The sequence below is a fragment of the Xiphophorus maculatus genome, chromosome 11 (assembly GCF_002775205.1).
Source record: "Xiphophorus maculatus strain JP 163 A chromosome 11, X_maculatus-5.0-male, whole genome shotgun sequence".
NCBI lineage: Eukaryota > Metazoa > Chordata > Actinopteri > Cyprinodontiformes > Poeciliidae > Xiphophorus > Xiphophorus maculatus.
The window spans coordinates 28,913,181-28,931,987 of NC_036453.1; the positions used below are offsets into that span (position 1 = coordinate 28,913,181).

At 37.8% G+C, this 18,807-nt stretch overlaps 1 protein-coding gene across 1 annotated transcript in view; it reads right to left on the reverse strand.

Annotated features, from left to right (window-relative positions):
- Nucleotides 1-12,446: 12,446 nt before the first annotated feature.
- LOC102217038 (protocadherin Fat 3-like) overlaps nucleotides 12,447-18,807 on the reverse strand; it is a 78,567-nt gene continuing 72,206 nt past the window's right edge. Inside the window, exons 53-55 of the mRNA XM_014471780.2 lie at nucleotides 18,719-18,757; nucleotides 15,746-15,811; nucleotides 12,447-14,004 (exon numbers count right to left, since the gene is read on the reverse strand). Of these exons, the coding sequence (XP_014327266.1) occupies nucleotides 13,250-14,004; nucleotides 15,746-15,811; nucleotides 18,719-18,757 (860 nt within the window). The 3' untranslated portion in view covers nucleotides 12,447-13,249. The remainder of the gene's footprint in view (nucleotides 14,005-15,745; nucleotides 15,812-18,718; nucleotides 18,758-18,807) is intronic.

An 18,807-nucleotide genomic window follows, 5' to 3' on the forward strand; every position in this document is an offset into this window, starting at 1 on the left:
TAAAGAATGTAAGTGTGATAGCACAATTTATATATTTTTTTTCTCTAAGGTTGTGGGACTCCAAGACTGTTTTCTTTTCACACACTTCAAGTGTGTTAAGGTTATTCTAACATATGACTCACCACTTGGACGAACAGGGTTTCTACAAAAAGCCTTTTATGGTTCCTCAGTCCAACAAGAGCCTAATAAAAATCACAGCAACTTCAGCATATCTTGATGCTTATTCTGCTGGCGAGTATAAAAAGCCCCGATGATCAAAGCACAACATAAAGCAGGCCTTCTTCTTAATAAAATCAGATCTCAGCAATCTCAAGGGTGACAGTGTACCCATTTCTTGCAGCCAAAGGAGATAACGAGCTGAGCACTGGGGCCCATGATGCTGCCAGATTTCTCTGGAGCATGTTGATCTATCATTCTGTCTCACCTCTGTTTAAGGAAGCCTTTGTTTACAGCTTTGGACCAAATTGGCAAAGCATTGAAATGAAGTACTGTTAGTACAAGGACGTTGTCAAATCAGCACATAAGAGCTCAAGCCAAGTCCTAATGAGGGTAGAATAAAGAAGTGCAGGAAAATTGAATTCAGCGTTTATTTCCCTGGTTTTGTTTGACTTGCAGAAATTCTGCATCGGTATAAAAAAAGATATAAATAAACAATGAATCAAGTAACTGTATCCATGTTTGAAGCAATGACTGATTTCTAATGTTTTGTACATTTGGCGTAATCCAACAGTATTTATCAGCTTTCATCTTGTAAGAAAATACAATAGGGGACATGAAGTGCACGGTTAACTTTGCTGTTTCTCACATTGCAATTTTGCAGGCATATGCCAGTGGCTTGCCTTAGTGATAATCTCTCCAAACAGCAAGGGGAGGGTTGTGAAGGGATTGGGCCAGTACACAGCTTCCTGGTTGAAGGCAGAGTTTGGATGTGACCTTACAGCTTCTTACATGTACAGCAGGGAAAAAATACTAAGTGTTGGACATGTCAATTTTTTCTCAGTAAATACATTTTCAATTAGCTTATTGACATTAAATCCACATGTGAAGTTGGTAGCAACTCATGCTTACAAAGTAACCAAAACAAATGTGTCCACAGGGAATAGGTATTGAAAAAAACGAATAGAATTGCATAGAAAACGAAGAAAATACTTTAAATCTGACAGCATTTAGAAAGAAGTCCTGCTCTTATCAGTGTTAGTTAATATTAACATAAGTCATGAATGTAGTGCCATGACATCCATCCACACTCACTGTGCAAGCCTCCAACTTATTGCACAAGAAGTCTCTCAAGATGGGAAAAAGCAAAATGTTTATAACCATACTGTTGCAACACATAGTCGTACAACAAGTGGCAAAGTTAAAACATTTTAAAATTTGAATTTGTTCACACTTTCCTTAGGAGCAAATGATAACTCACAGAAGGCATGGACTTTGATGAAGTTTAAATGACTGGATCTGATTTCATCCAATCACGAAGGTTTGCCCTTGACACATATAATTTGTCAGCTTGATGATGTTTACCAGAATTTGTGTGCTCTGTAAACAACCCTGTGGGGAATATTGCCAAGATATCTTTACTAGTCAAAAGACTTATACATTATTTTAAGCTTACTTTAATTGCATAATATTTAGAAGCATGGCCAACATGCCATTTCCAAACTAAAACCATGGCAGGGTACATTTCTAAAACAGTGCAGAAAATCAATATCATTTTACACAACTTCTCATTCTGTTTGCTTATTGGGCTTGTTGAAACTGAGCCAAAAATACACTTGAGCAATACATACCGATGGTTTCTCCTCACAGGTATCTTGAAGTTGTCCTCATTAATAAAGACTTTTCTGCTGCCTTTATAATATTTTTCAATAAGCAATAAGTTGACCTGGTGTCATTCTAAATTAATACCAATAACCTTACTCGTGAACTCATTTGTCTTCATTTCCTTGTATGTTAGGACTGTTCTCTGGTGTGAATTCCATGTAATTTCGCATATTAATTAAACATATTTTTACCAATAAAACATTGATACTTTCAATATCTGTTTTGCCTACTATACATTCAATGATGCTTTACCTTTATTTTTGCAGTTCAGGTATGTTGCATCTTTGATCAAAGTCTCTATTGAAGGAGCCTGGTTGCACCTAATGGATATTTGTGTGCTTGTTTTTGAGCATGTGTGAGATATATACATCTTTCTGGTTGCATGTGTTTTAGTCATCAGAGGCAGATGTTCGGCACATAGATTAGGTCCGGCTGAGTTTGTAATCCCGGTGTTACTGAGAACAGCAGGGATTTAAAATCACCCACACAGCTACCCCTCGATGAGCAAGAACTAGGGGAATGGTAATCTCTCGCACTTTTCCCTGTTCTCCACTCCACTGTTGCCTTTCTTACGTGATATATCCTTCAATCCCCTCCTACTTTATGTAACATTCTTTCATCCCTCCGTTCATGCCTCTCCTACCCTGCTGTGTCCAACCAGATCTGGAGAAAAGACACTGAGAGAATCCAAGCAGGAAAAATGAAGCCGGGGGAAAAAAAAAAAGTAGAAGGGGTTTAAACAAAGCTTTTATTTGGTTTAGTTGATTGTGTGGTGTAAATGCCAGATGGACAAATAAAAACTCAGCACGGCATTGACTGGCAGCTCCTGATCAATTTCATCAGTAGCATGATGAATAAACACAACAGTGACTTTGTTTATTGCACCGCCTGTCTTTTCCCACACTTGTATTTGCCTTTGGTTTGACCCTGTATCTGTCACCAAAGCAGTCACCATACTTGGAATACAATAAACAAGCAGGACGATCATCAAACGAAAGAGACGGCGCAAGTTATTGGTGCATGTTGCATAATATGTCAGAATTATTTAAGAAGAACTAAATGTGAATTAATAAATTGCTGACAAGACAGCAGGACTGTTTCTACCTGCTGAGTACAGCTTATAGTGTTATTGTTAGTTCTGACTGCGTCACACAAAATGCTTGAGGCGAAGATAATGCTATGCAAGTTTTTGCTGGAAGGGATGCATCCTATAAAGACTTTAGAGAAAAACATCAGCACAAGTAAAATATACAGGACAAGAAAAGAGTAAGACAAAGAAAAAGATGTTATGCGAACAGGACCTTTTAGAGAGAAGTTGCTGAAAAACACTACAAATTACTTGCTAGGGTTTTAGAGCTGCAATATCAGTGTTAATTTTTCTACAATATTTCTTAATAGTCATGTGTGCTGCAAAATACTTGAATAATTTGTGGCTTATTGTTTGTTGCTGGTGTCAGGTGAGAGTATCCTAATCTGTGCCCCCAAATTAAACCCCATTTTTGTGTCAGATCTTCAAACTTTAAGAGCCAGTGAGTTTGCATACAGCGGTGGGTGGTGACTTTTGTTGCAGCGCAAATACTAAGATGACAAGTCTAGATTGGGTGAGGTCATCTAAATATAAAGTCACTGTCCTTAGGGACTCAGCTTAGTTTTACATTTCTTTTTCGTTATTGTTGTTGTTTATCTAGTTTTTTTTGCATCTGCTGTGCAAAGTTTGAACTTTGTGGACAACCGCAACACAAACAATGTAAATGTAGTTCATTATATTGTGTTTAGTTTTTTAGTTTTTAACTTGTGTTTTGTTCTTTGTGAATTTGAATTTTAAATCTGTATTAATTTTACCTCTTGATTTATGTTTCCCTTAGAGCCTTACTGCTGCTCCCTATTGTACTAATTAGTCTTCTTCCCTTGGTTTCTTGGTTTTTTCATGCCACAGCTGTATCACATTTCCTTAGTTTATTTGGTTTCTTTGCCATTTTTCTTGCCTGCCTCAGTACTTAAGGTCCTGCATTTCTTCCATTATACTGTCTGTTACCGCTGACTGTTCCCTTTGTGATGACTCCAATACCTTAATTCTTTTCATTATTTAAATAACTTTTAACTTCACCTTTCTTCCTCCAGTTCCGGCTCCATTTGGGTCCAACTAGAAAGCAAACATGACAGACTAAATGATGCCAAACAAAGGCAGTTGAGAAAAACTGGCACACATTCAGCAATCCAGCAGGATATAAATCAATCCTGTCTTTTCACATCTAACGTCACTTCTGCTAGAAAGGCTTTTTACGATAATAAATTTGAAACCAGCACTGACATTCCAAATCTGCTGCTCCTCTTCAAAATATTGTTCAGTCTTTCAAAACTACTCCAAGGTCTCGTATGATGAGATAGGTTGTTTTCTTCCTGTGCTTCAGGTCTGCCTCACTGGATTTCCACAGCTGAGATGTGTAACTGCTTGATAAGGACTTTGTAGAAAGTGCCATCACCAAGCACCACAGTCCTTTCCTCTGGGCTTTGATCTCTGATGATATTGATTATGACTATGACTATGTTGTCCTGTCTTGTTCTAAAGGAGGGGTTGATTTTGTTGTTGCTGCATTTCATCTGACTTTTACATCATTGAAGGATGTCAAACATCCCACTTTTTCAGAAGAGGAGGTTGTACGCAGCAACATAAAACTGAGAAGCAAAATAAGTGTGCAGACACTGTTGATTGAGCCTGTGAGAATTTTTGTTGTTCAGATTGCACAATGTCAGAATGTCAACACACACTCTCACATGTGTACTGTGTGTGTTTCATTTGAGGTCACACAAGTTCTACATGTTGAGGTCACTTCAAGGCCGTTGACTGTTCATACTGAAGTCTTATGTCAACTGCAATAAAATTATAATGTGAACATCCACACACAGGCAATGAGTCTCATCACTCCTCCAAGCATGTAAACTGAAACAGCTAAATATGTTCTAAAATGAGACAATCTAAAAAAGCATCAAATCTTTTCTTAATTCAATAAGAACAATTTTCTACCAGTGGATAAATTCAACACCATGTCACACCTCCTTGTTCAAAGAACGATGACTCCCTTTGGGGAAAGGAGACAGCTAGTTTACATTTGGAGAAAAAAACAAACTTCTTCAGTGGCAGGTGCAATAAAAGCATAAAATGAGTAAAAAAATTATTGTCATAGCTTTTGGTGTTGCAGCTGGTTCAAAGCAGAGAGCCTAGTCAGGGGAATGCTGAACAGTGATCAGGGAAATGAAAAGGGAACATAGAACACAAAGTAAACAAAGAGGGAGCTGAACCAAAACGCAAATAAACAAACAGGAGAAGTAACAAGTGAGAAACAGAAATGCAAACATCAACAGATTATGACATTTATGAGTTTGGTGAATGTTCTAAATAAATATGAAGGGGAAGGCAAGTTGCTAATCCCACCAGTTAGGTGAAAACAGGTTTAAGGCCTCCACATATTCAGGTGTACCTCCACAGAGGTCCACTTGTATTCAAAATGGGCTCAATGTGGACTGAAAGCAGCTCTCTGCTGGACCACTAGAAGGTACATTTTTACAACTGCTTTGTATGCAACACCAATCTGACAAGGTTGATTTGACCCAACCAGTCACAATGGCACACAGCAACCACACTGACACTTTGTGCTGGACTAACAGGAGTAGATTGGCTGCCCTGGTGGAGAAGAACAGGGCTACGCACCCAACTAGCTCACAAAACTTGCAAGATCCATTCAGATTATGGGAAATAAAGGAATTTGACACAATGAATGCACGGTACGCTCAATTAAAAATCTCAACTGTCTGTGGACTCACAGAGTATGCAAAGAATGCTCTAGCATGTGGGAGTCTCTATTTCTATATGACACCTTTAACTTTTGGTCTTGACCATCATTCAGTGTCTGTTCTACTAGCTTGTACACCACAGGGCACAGCCACAGAAATATGTGGAACCATGTTGTGTTGGCTGCTCTCAGTCACATTTCTCATCTTTTAATGAAAATAGTTGTTCTCTGTCGCTCTAGGGTCAAACTAACTTTTAATAAAACAGAATTTGTCCTAGGGCTTTCTTTTGGAACTTCTCTGAAGGACTGCATTGGCCGTATACCCCCAGTTCTTCATTCTGTCAAATGTTAAAACAAGCTGAGATGGGGACCACTGAGCAGCCATGTTTCAGGCCTTATATGTTGTTAATCAATTCCTATGCATAATGGTTTAGCGTAAAGCCTTCTGCTATTTGAAAGTGTTGTTTTCTGAAAGCCTTTATGTTTCAATTGGCCACTATGGAGATTGAACCCATGACCTCAGTGATATTAACACCATGCTCTGACCAGCTGAGCAAACGGGCCATACACAATGTTGAATTTTCATCAATTTAAGAAAAGCTTATATGATCTTACCGGAATGAAGATTTGACAAAAGTGCTCATATTCTAATGTTTTCCATAATCAACATGCATAAAGGTATATTTTCCAGACATTTTCTTTTGAAGTGTTGATTTTATTTTCCAGTCTTTTTTTATTTTAAAGTGTTGATTTTATTTTAGAGCCACTTTTTTATTTTAAAGTGTTGATTTTATGTTCCAGACGTTGTTTTATTTTGAAGTGTTGATTGTCTGAAAGACTTTGGATTTCAATTGGCCAGGATGGGGATTGAACCCATGACCTTGGCGTTATTAGCACCACGCTCTGACCAGCTGAACTAACCGGCCATACATAATGTTGAATTTCCATCGATTTTAGAAAAACTTACATGATCTTGACAAAAGCGCTTATGTTTTTTAAAATCAATATGCATAATGGTTTAATTTAAAGCCTTCTACTATTTTGAAGTGTTGATTTTCTGAAAGACTTTATGTTTCAATTGGCCAGTATGGGGATTGAACCCATGACTTTGGCGTTATTAGTACTACACTCTGACCAGCTGAGCTAACCGGCCATACATAATGTTAATTTTTCATCAATTTAAGAAAAACTTACATGATCTTACCACAATGAAGATTTGGCAAAAGTGCTCATATCCTAATGTTTTTCAAAATGGCCTTCCGTCTCACTGAAAAAGGAGGTCTCTACAGTGTGTCCAGCCTGCATTCCTTGCTGTACTGAGCTTAAAAAGTGACGCTCACTTCAATGTAGCCTTGAAAACACACACCAAATTACCAAAACGTAAATTGAATAGTATAAGATAACTAATAAAATAATACCCTCAATGACGCATTACCTAATATAAATTAAGATTGTGTAATCACATTAGATTGCAAAATGAGCTTATTAGGCTGTAAAGTTTTCATTAATGACTTTACAGAGGCAAGTTTCATCTGGTTTTATAAACATTTCACCCGTTGATGGATTCATTTTTAAAAGGCTGACTAGAACAGAGAACCGACTCCCTTGAGTTCCTCTTTGTACCCGTTTTAGCCGTTTGTGCTTCATCTGATTCTGCTAAGAGAGAGAACTAAAAGCAAGAACAAAGCATCTAACATAAGAACCACAAACTAAAATATAATATACACTGATGTTGTTGTATGAGGTAGACGTACAGAAAGTAGTGCTGAGCTCAATCAGACAAAATTGAGAGAGTCTGTGAATATAATTTCAAATCTTTTCATAAATTCTCACTCAGGATCTAGGTCTGGAATTCTGATTGGATCTGATTCTTAAATATGCTTTAATCTATGGCATCCCATAGTTCTGTCAGTATGCTTTAGGGTGTCGTTTTTACTGGCAGATGAATCTCAACCCCAATCCCAAGTTTCGTATAGCCCCCAACATGTTTAATATTTTGTGACATAATAAAATCACCTATTATGAATAATAATATGGATGGAATGACAAATAAAATAGCAAAACAGAAAAGAAATATGTGACAGGCAAAGATCTGTCCACCAAGGAAGTACTTGTCTAGAAAATATTCATCATAGTAGTGATAACCCAAGATGGGTTGGATGACAATAAAAGCAAAGTTTATTCACAAACTAGAAAGAAGAGCTGGAGTGAACAATAACTACAAAAAGGTTCTTTGATTCATGTCCTTGGTAGTTAAAAATAAACGGCTAGACATGCAACAGTGTGACCATCCTCTATGTTATTTTCTATGTAATGCACTATTTTACAAATGTATTAAATTTGTAAAATCTATTTCCCAGACAGGTCTCTTCTTGATTTTGTCAAACACTATTTTCTTCTACTGCCCACTTTGGCTACTCTTGCTGGATTCTATGATTTAGACTAAATGAAGGGAGCTTGTAGCCTTTGTGAACTTTCAACTGTTTTTCCCCATTCAGATTATGCAGAAATCAACCAAGTTATGGCAGAAGTTGCTGTAACTGATAAATTGCAGGGGCAAATACTGTGTTTCCCATGTGCTGTGAAAGAAGTCAATAATTGTAATGTTGGAGCAGAAACCTGATTGTTCCCTTACAGCCAAGGGAGACGGGCGCTTTCTCTGGGTTTGCGGGGAGTTCAACAGCCACGTCTGAATAAGGCACAATCTGAGATGGATTGCTCTAGCAGTAAATGCTGTTGGGTCAAAAAATTTCTACAAAACTTTCCTCATTTTTATTTCATCTCATCGCTTTTAGATTTAAATAGAACTTTGAACTCCATTTTTTTTCTTCTGAGAGACAATAGTCTTTTAAATTTTAGGTTTATTTAATCACATTTAGCAAATATGACTTGAGGACACTTTTAATGGTTATGACCTAGCATTGGGAAGTAATCTGGGCTTAACAATGGTGCAGTAGGTAACATGATTTACTTGTAGGTAGAAGGTGCTGGGTTTGGATCTGGTAGCCTGGTTGTCCCTGGTGATGGGCATCAGTCCCCTGCAACTGAAGGATAAGTGGGTATAGACAGTGGATGGATGGAGAATAAATATTTTTTCAACATGTTTTTGTTTTGGGTGTGCTGTGGTGGCGCAGGGGTTCAGCACAACCCACCTTAGTCCTCGATGTGGCTGTCGCAGGTTTGATTCCCAACCTGGTGGCCTTTGCCGCATGTCTTTCCCCTTTTCTCATTACCCTCTTTCCTGTCAAATAAAGCTTTAAAAAAGAAAAAAAAACATGCTTTTGTTTCATAGCCGTAACATTGTTTTCTGATCTTGTGAAAGATGTCCGCCTTGTTCCTATCAGAAACAAACATCTTGGTTGAGTAGAGATATTTAAAAATTCAAATCTACCAGGACTCTAAATAATTGCTTAATTTATGCAACTGCTAATTCAATCATGAAGTAAGAAATTTATTTTTCACATGAATTTTTCACAGATTCTGAGAATTTTTAAAGCTTCAAGGACGTTAAAACCAAATTCCAGGTAGCTTCTTTGTTTCATGTGTTTGTTCATTTATATGATCTGTCCCGTGCAGGTTGGAGCCTTTGACCTCATGTGCATTAAGCTCTTTCTTATGTAACTGCTAAATAAAATGATGAATTTTGCAAATATACAATACTTCTTTATATAAATATGAAACTCATTGTCAGTTCTATTAAAAAAAACAATCTGTATACCGTTTAACAATTCTAATCGTAGATGCATGATTCAATCATTGAACTGGGTCATTTTGGGAATAAATTTGCTGGCATGAGGAATGCTACACAATAAACTGGATTCATTTATTCAAGTCAGCAAACAAATCCATTTCAGAGGAAAACAAAAACAACATAATGCAGCAAAGATTATTCTGCAATCTGCACAGCTGTTGGCATTCAATACCAACAATCTATATATGTGACACAATCATAACAGCTTTATAGAATAACCTCAGGTTTTCTCAAAAATGATTTTTTGTTTGCTTGACTGATTCCACAGTGCAAACAGTCCAGAAAATGTCCCTACACGTCTGTGCGATCTCCGGACATTAAACAAGCTTAAGCTTTGCTAAGCAAATCTACTAGATTCTGGTGAGGTGGGAAAAGGAAAACATATAAGAAGTATGACAAGAGTAATATTTATGGGAATTATATGTCTGACATAGTCCTCTTTGAAAAATAATAAAGCAAAACTGCTCACGAACACGAAGCACATATTCACCCTCAGGACAAATAACCTTTTTTTCTTTCTACTGAAGTACAAATCTGCTTGATTGGAGCATGTTCAAGTCCTCATCGTGTACAGTACACTAAATAATAATGTGCTTCATCAGTGACCTGAAATAATTAAAAACCCATTAGCCATTAAAAGAAGTTTACAAGATGAGTCAGCTGTTACATAGAAGGCTTATTTCAGCCATCAGAAGTTGCTATTCCTTGTTGAATATTCTGGGTTTTAACGTCAGACCTCCTGCTGGCGGGGTGAGGGTGTTATGGGTGTGGGCTGAGGCATTTTCTTCCACAGTCTACAGATATTCAGACCAGGTGAACTGGAAGCTGTAAAGTGCCCACAGGTGTGAATGTGTTTGTCCACGTGTTAGTCTGACCTGTCTGGGATGTTTCCCAGCCCGTTGCCTCGTGCGAAGCGGGGACACGCTTCAGAAGCCCTCTGACAGGGCAGAGTGGAATAAGAATGAGTAACTGGAATGCATGGATGGATTGATAGGCCTCACACTGAGAGACTCGGCTGCCTTCGCTGACACTGAGACTGATAATGACCGCGTTAAGACGGGCCACGGGACACGTGGCCATTAGTGGCTGATGCCGGAGTACTTTCACAGAGTCCTTGGGGAGAATACCTTTCAATTTGAAATTCTCTGCATTCTTTCAGCAAATCAATTCAGCAAAATAGTCTGCCCTTGAATTTCATTACATGCTGTCAAATGTGGATGATTTGCATTTACACTCTTCACCTTGCATGTCGTGTTTATATCCCTTAGTGACATGTAAATGTTTTCTTTTTTCTAATCCTGCCTATCTGGACATGTACTTTATATCATGAGCATCAGTTAAAAGAAGGATTTGACATTCTTTATAGTTATAAAGAAGATATTTAATCAGGCTTGTTTCCTGTCCACAGTTGCGCTGGACTCTGGAATGCTTTATCCAGTTTGCCCCGAAATTCTCCAACTTCTAATTCATGTGTTGTTCAACATGGAGTAAATTTATTCCCATTTGATTTCCCTTTGTTGTGCATGAATGGAAAACACGACAACATTTCTCCTGTACTATCAGAGCGCCAGCCATGTGCATATCCAGGGTTGAGTGATTCTGCATGTCACTGTTGCATTTCCACATATTTTCTGAGCCTTTCAACACAAAATGTCTTAGAATCCACTTCTCCTGTTAACATGAGTACAAAGGGTGGGCTTCTGTCCTTCAGTCTGTCTGAGGAATGCACACAAATTTTACAGTACATGGCAAAAATATTCGTATACATGTAACCTTTTCATATTTCATCACTTTACAGTCACAAATTTCAATGTATTTTTTTATTGGGATTCAATGTAATAAACTGTCACAAAGTTGTGCATTTGTGAAATGGAAGAAAAAAATATGTGGCTTTCAAATAATTTTAAAAATTAAAGAATGACATGTATTTGGCTTCATCACTGAAATGAGGCCTGCATGTTTTTTGAGGTATGTTTCTACCAGCTTTGCACATCTAGAGAATACTTTTTTGTGTAATCATTCTTTGTAAAATAGTTCAGGCTTTATACATTTTATTCAGCTCTGTACTTTGACTGGACCACTGTAAGACATGAATATGCTTTATATGTGAATATGTTTTAACAATAAATTCCTTCTTGCCACTCTCTGATAAAGGCCAGAATTCTCCAGTGACATAAATAGTTGTTGACAGATTCCTGCACCTGAGGTCTGCATCTCAGTAGGTCCTGCACAAATACCACAGGCCTCTCAAATAAAGCTCTCCTCCCCTGGATTGGCTCTTTAGGTAAAACAGTCATGAGCTGAAATGTTTACAGTTCTGCTATACCTTGGTCTTCATAATCTTGTTTGTCCATAAAACTAACTTCATAAACCACTAAGGCCTTCACTGAACAACTTTATTTTGTGAGGATTTGGGTTTTTATCTGTGTTAATTTAGGTTTCTGTTTTCAGTTTTTCAGTTAATTTATTCTGGTGTTGTCCTGGCTACCCCTTGATTGTTCCCAGCTGTGTCTCGTTTCCCTGATTACCCTCTGTGTATATAACCCCACCTGTGTTCCTTGTCGGGTCCTTGTCTAATCTGTCTAGTGTCTCGAGCAGTCTTAGTCATCTCGTCTAGCCTTGTCTGCTGTCAGTTATTAGTTGTGTCAACCAGTTGCTACCAGTAGATGAGCTTTAGCCTTCTGCTCATTTCTGTGCTGACTGGATTTTTGGACTTTGTATTGCTGACTTCATCATTAAAATCATCATTTCTTAATTTCAACCAGGGTCCACAGCGTTTCCTCTTCACCGTGTATCATGACATATTTATACCAGAATTAGAACTAGTATTGGTACATATGTGGACTCCAAGTGACTTCTAAAGGAAATTTATTACCCTGAATTTTATTTAGTTGCTAGATATTTTTATATAAAAAGAAAAATAAAAAAAATCTTTTTTCTTGTACTTCAAAAATATACACTACCTGGTTTGTCAATTACACAAATCCCATGAAAATTGGGACAAGACAAAAGGTTAAAAATTTCAAAGAGTCTGAAAGCTTTTTCAAATCACTTTATACCAATTACAAAATCAGACATGTTAAAAGGCCTTTTCACGCATAAATTTAAAGCAAGGGGAAAAAAAGAAAACCACGACTGTTGGCAAACATTTAAAATACATAACATCCATGATGTGTGTTCACGAAAGAGGCTCTCACAAATGAGTAGTTATCAAATAAATATTCATAGAATAATTGAATGATTAAGGAAAAATCCCCCCAGGTATCAGCATTGGTAATCTTAATAGCTCAGCTCAGGCTGTGTGTAGTAGGACGTGGGTGAAAAGATCTCTCCCAAACAACCCCAAGCATGTGCCAGTGAAAATAATAAAAGCTCTAAGAAATGTGAGGCTGAGTTCACACAGAGATTTTGTGTGTGTGTGTGCTTGCATGTTTGGAAAAATACAATGTACGAACCACACAACAACACATAGACGTACGTTGGTATCATCCTCCCTACCCCAAACAACAACAGAGAAACAGATGAATGCAGTGCTTCAGTGGCTCTAAATAATAAATGTAACGGCTTTGATTCACAGCCAATCGCAGACGATTCTCACGCGGCACAGGTGAAGGCGTTGAGAGAACACATGAATTTCCTCTGATTCCTGCAGCTTATCGAAGATCCAGGGGATTGGTGGTGGATTAGTGCTTGTTTACACCAGGATAAGCATAACAGACATATGTGTGTCTTTTTTTTAATATTCCTGTACAATTATTTTTAGATGCTGCAGCAGAGGTGTTGTACTATAAATACAAAGTAAAGTCAGAGAGAATCGCTGCCTCTCTGCTGTTCATAAAGGATTAATAAACGCTTTAAATATTCTGTAAACAGTCTGGTTAGTGGTTCATTTACACCCCTCCCAGCTTCCTGTTGGCTCAGATCCGGTAGAGGTTCTATTTGTCCGAGTGGCTCTCCTGGCTCTGAGCGACACCAGGTTCAGAAGTCTTTCTAGCTCATCTCCAGAACCGCTCAGACCGGCAGAGCCGAGTCCTTCCTGTTCCTCCTGTGATCGCCTCCATTCCTCCTCCTGTAGATCCCAGGCCCTCAAAGGGGGCATGAGTTGAGCTGGGTGCAGGTTGAGGCCCGGTGGGCTCGACGGGTATCCCTCGTACGCTCGCCTTGTTGGCGGTAGAATGTCATAGAGACTCTCTGAGTCGTCATTTGGCTCTGGATCATGGCAGGCCTCTCTGTACTCCTCGTAAATAGGCGAGGAGCTGTCTTCAACACTGTCACGGTTATGCAGCTGCAGATGTTCTCTGTGGTGCGCCGCCACATCCCTGCTTCTCATCTCCATCTTTTTCCCTTCCCCTTCGTGTCTCCTCTTTTCATCTCTGTGCACAGTTTGTCTTCTTTCCCACTCGCCAGACTGATTCCTCTCCCACTGGAAGGTCCTCCTCCTGTTCTCCTGGCCCCACTCATGGCCTCTGTCACCGCTGCAGCTCATCATTCTGGAGTCAAGCTGGAGGGAGCGTGTGCTGCCTCCACGTCTGATGTTCTGCTGGGCGTCACTGAGGTTGTAATGGTGTCCCACCTCTGGCGGATGCAGCCGTGATGGTGACAGCCAGCTCAAACTCTGGAAGGAAGTCTCCCGCCGGTATGCTGAAAAAGAAAAGACAGAGAGCAACTATTTAGGTGGTTTTGAAGTGTTTTATGGACAAGAAATATTACTTTAATGAGGAGCTGAAATATAAAAGCTCACATGCTGCGTTATGAGCCCGAGGCCCCACTGCATGAAGTCTAATGATGCTAAACTGCTTTAGGCATGAAGTCCTTAGTATAAAAAAACAACTGCTTTAACTGTCTTTTGGACAGTGTGAGGAGGAATGATATGATAGTTTTAATGGGTTTCACATCAGTAAAACATAGCAGCACTTTCAAAACCATTTCATAATTGTAACTACAGGAAGTTGACTGAGGCGAGCCAAGCACCAAACTACTGTGCCATAGAAAAGCATTTATACATCATGAACTTTTTTTTATGTTTGTCTCTTTAAAATGACTTTTATTGTATCTTATTAGGATTTTATGTGACAGACCTCCATTAAAGTATAGTCATAAGAAAATGTATGCATGTTTTTTAAAATGCTTTACAAATCCACATTTCAAAAGTGCAGGAATAATATAATTTTGCAGAAAAGATCTGAAATGGATTTTGACTAGGTCATTCCAACACATCCATCCTTTGATCTTAACCACATGTCAAACTCAAGGCCCAGGGGCCAAATCCCATCCGCCATAGCTTTTTCTGCAGACCTAGAGTCTAGAGGGACACATGAATAGAACAGTCAATATATCAATTGCTCAATCAATTCAAAGCAGTTGTTTTCTGTATACTGCCCAATATGTCTATTTGAACAACTATTTTAGCTTTTGTTATATCTATAGTATATTAGTAGTTATTTTATTTAATTTTGTCTTACAAATTCATTGTCTGAAATCGGTTAAATATTGAACATTCATTGCACTTTATGCCAGTTCCACCTTTATGAGTGATTCACACAAAGATTCATTTTATATTTTGATTAATTTTGATGTAATGTTGTTTGAGTTTGAACTGAAAATTTAAATATATATTACCTCATTGGAAGAGGCCAAGACTTTCACTGAGATTGTAAATTACAAATAGGATTTGTATTTAATAGGTTTTTCATTTCCTGTGTCTTGATAAGTGAAATCTGATTTTTACTACATTTTTCAAATGGGGATAAATATGTTTGTAAGGCACAACACATGCCAGTAATTATTTTTGCATTAATAAAATGTACGTCTCTTTTAAGCTCTTCAATACTTTCTCTGCGGTATAAATCATTTTCTTAACGAGTATAAACCATTTGAGAATTTGCAAGCCAGTTATGAGGCTTACTAAGAAATTTCCAGTGTGTTTACCTCATTTTGGAATATTTATTATTGCACAAATTATGAATGCAACAAAATGCAATACTTTGATATGTGTTCTTCATTGAAATTAATTATTGTGAGAAAACATAGTAAATCACAACTTCCTACAAACTACAACATGCAGGCTGCATAATTCATGGTTTGGCTAATGAGCTGTGAGTGAAAAGGTATCATATTGATGAAGTGAGAGGAGCCAGAGGGGTCAGTCTCTATGTGGGATAAAGCGTACACTTCATTAGTGTCCTGGAGAATGCCAGCTCCTGGGGTGCAATGCAAGACACACACGGACAAGAGATATTTATTAGACGTCCATGCCAACAAACCACAAAAAATTGGGATTTTCTTTCTCTGCATGCTATTGCTGCTGAAATATCTGGGTCTCTGGTTGGAATGTAAAAAAAATAGTAAAAGAGGGAATAAATAAATAAATACATGCTCTTACAATCCACAGTGTACTCTTTGACGAACTCTACACAAATCTTATCCTTCTTCTGCAGGTGGTGTCTCGCTATTGGTGAAATGGAAACAAAACAAACATCTCATCGGACAGAAAAACTTGGACGATGCAGTCCAAAAGCAAACTCTGAATACAGAAAAAAGATTTGGGGAAGAATATTGAAGCAATGCATGATAACAGGAGGATATTACTAATAGATGTCCAGTAAATGGGCATAAACACAAACAAAGAAAATCAAGAGCACATGATCTACTGTATATGTGCACATATTATCTATAATGCAATGATAGAAGTGAGCAGTTATACAGAAAGCTACTTTGGTACAATAAATGGACAAAGATTCCTTTTCAGTCTTAAATGTTTACATAATCATAATTTTAGCAATAATAGTAAGTTATTTAGTGCATAGAGTAAAAAACCCAACTGACATTTTTAATGTCTTAATATTTATACCAACCCATATTAAGTTTAAGTATTTCATTTAATTAATATTTGCAAATATGTATAATGGAATGAATCTAAAATGGGCGACTCCATGGGCTGCGGCAGTAAGACAAGATGACTCTGAATGTGGCTCGTTTGTGTTGCTCTTCAAAACCTTTATGGGGCTTTTAATAAGTCTGGACAAAAAATTCTATGGAAAAGTGAGAGGGGAGAACCTGCTCTGTGTTTCACACACAATCTGCGGAGACAGAATGACACTAGTAAAAAGAGGATTTATTTTAACCATAAAGACTGCTGGCCCGTTTTCCAGGATAAATCTTTACTAATTTAGGCTCCGATTACCATACTTGCAGTTGTATTATTCAATCGTTTCTAGCATGTTTTCATCTGATTCAATGCTCGTTAATTAAAGCTAATTATCTGTTCAATATCCCCGTTTTCCATCTGTCTCGCCTCTTTCAAATACAGCTTGGTTGCTTAGCCCTTTCTGGAATAATTAGCCTCTGTAACCATCTAATTTAGATGTAGAATTAGCTCCACTTTTCTATTTTATTCCACAGAAGCTGAATACTGATTTTTGTTGATTAAGCTTTTCATAAAAAAAAGCCAAACAAACTCCTTTTTGGATTTTCACTGATTAAGCGCTTTAAGTTCTACAAGGGGATTAATCTTGCATTACGTGTGTAATTAAGTATGTGCACTTATGCAGCATTAAAAACAATTCGGCCATGTACATGTGTGGTATTATTTCATGTGTAGGCTTTATTGTACTTCAGTAAGCTGGTGATGTGTGGAGATAAATGCAGCTTTTCACAGAGTCAGACATGAAATGCTTGTTAGGCCTAGGAAATTTAGGGAAACTGAGAACAAACAGATTCTGTAACTATGTGCCAGTTAATATTGACTGTAAGACTGCAGCAGTAGCAGGGAGGGACACACTGATCTTATTCTGTAGGTGCCTAACTGGGTATTCGTTGTAAAAGCAAACCAATGCATTTATTCATCAGGAGAAAAAAGTCAGTGGTCAAACTGTGGCTGGTGCCCTATTTAGTGTGAGAGCGAAAGTATTAGAAGCTGCCTTTTTCTCTGCTGTTATGTGCAGAAGTAATTTTAAGGGCTCAAAGTGCCCTTAAAATCCTCTGAGACTGTCTGAAAGGCTGGGGTGAAAGCTTTTCTTTGCTTAAACAGATAATTAACAGTAAAATAGCTTGTCTCATGGAAAAATGTGACCCCATGCTTTTATTTTGGTCCACATTTTAAACAAAACTGTGTTGAAATCAGATGTTTCAAAGAGCTAACAGTATTATTTTCTGTTCCAGATAGACTCTATACAATGTTGTTTCAAATGATGCTTTACAAATTGCGCTCCCGATGTGTGGCAGCTTTTCTAGACAGACAGTGCAACCCACCCAGAATTGGAAAAATTGCTAACGGAAGCTTGAGTAAAACAATAAATAGTCCAAGGTGGTTACCCGGCCCCAAATCTGCTTGAACATTTGTGGGATACACCGGAGCAAAACCCAATCCCACCCACCCACAGTAAAGATGCGCTGCCAACTCCTCCACTTCAGAGAACACAAGAAATGCCAAGAAATCCCATGTACTGTACATGCCACGATGAGCTGAGCTGTTTTGGTGAGATGAGAGGGAACTCATGTTAGAAGCTTGGCGTTTTTCATTTTTGTAGTCAGATGGAACAAAAAGCATTGATGGTGCACTTGTGGCAGGAATTTATCCATAATTTTTTTAAGATTCAAAAGGTATGGGTCAAACAATTGAATCTAAGACCAAGAGAAAAACAGCATTTATAATACAATTTTTTTTATTATGAAAAGACAATCACGAGGAAGACTGTTGAATTGAGGAGAATGAGAAACAAAAATCTTTGTTCACAGAGGGCTATACCCAAACATATTAGTGGAAGGTTAAGTGGAAGAAAAACATCTTGTAGAAAGAAAATGCTGAATAAAATTTGGGATGATTGTGAAGGCACATATGTAACGTTTATGAACAATATGATCATTAAAGGAGGGCCAAACAACTACTGAGTGCAGTGCAGTACATAGGAAATGTCTTCAGAATGCTAATATTTCTGTAAACCTGAATAACAACCCTTAAAAATTACATTTCCTATTAGCATGCTGCTCTTTTTTCTATGGGTGCCTAATTGGTTCCTGTTTGTAAAATTTACAAAACAAAATAAACATTATACATCACTCTCTGCAAATATATTATCTCTGATGATATTCAAATTTATAGAAATCCACTAGAACCACCAATCAGAAGACAGCTTGTGGAAATGCTTTAACATTTAAAGCATGAACCACAAAATATATCAATATATTGGCTTAAAGGAAATCTGATGATCTCTAGAGAATTGGGTGCAATGAACACTTTAATAGAACACAATGTAAAGTATACAATAGGTCGGGCTTAGGATAAGAGTTCGGTAAGGGAAGTCAGAGGGATGGGTTTTTAATAAGATGTTTTTCAGCTGCTTTGCGTCTCACTCACCCGGGCTGTTCCACTGCTGTTCTTTGTCCATGTGTGACACTTCAAAGGGAGAGAGAAAGCCAAAGTCAGAGAAAGCCAGAGACAAACAA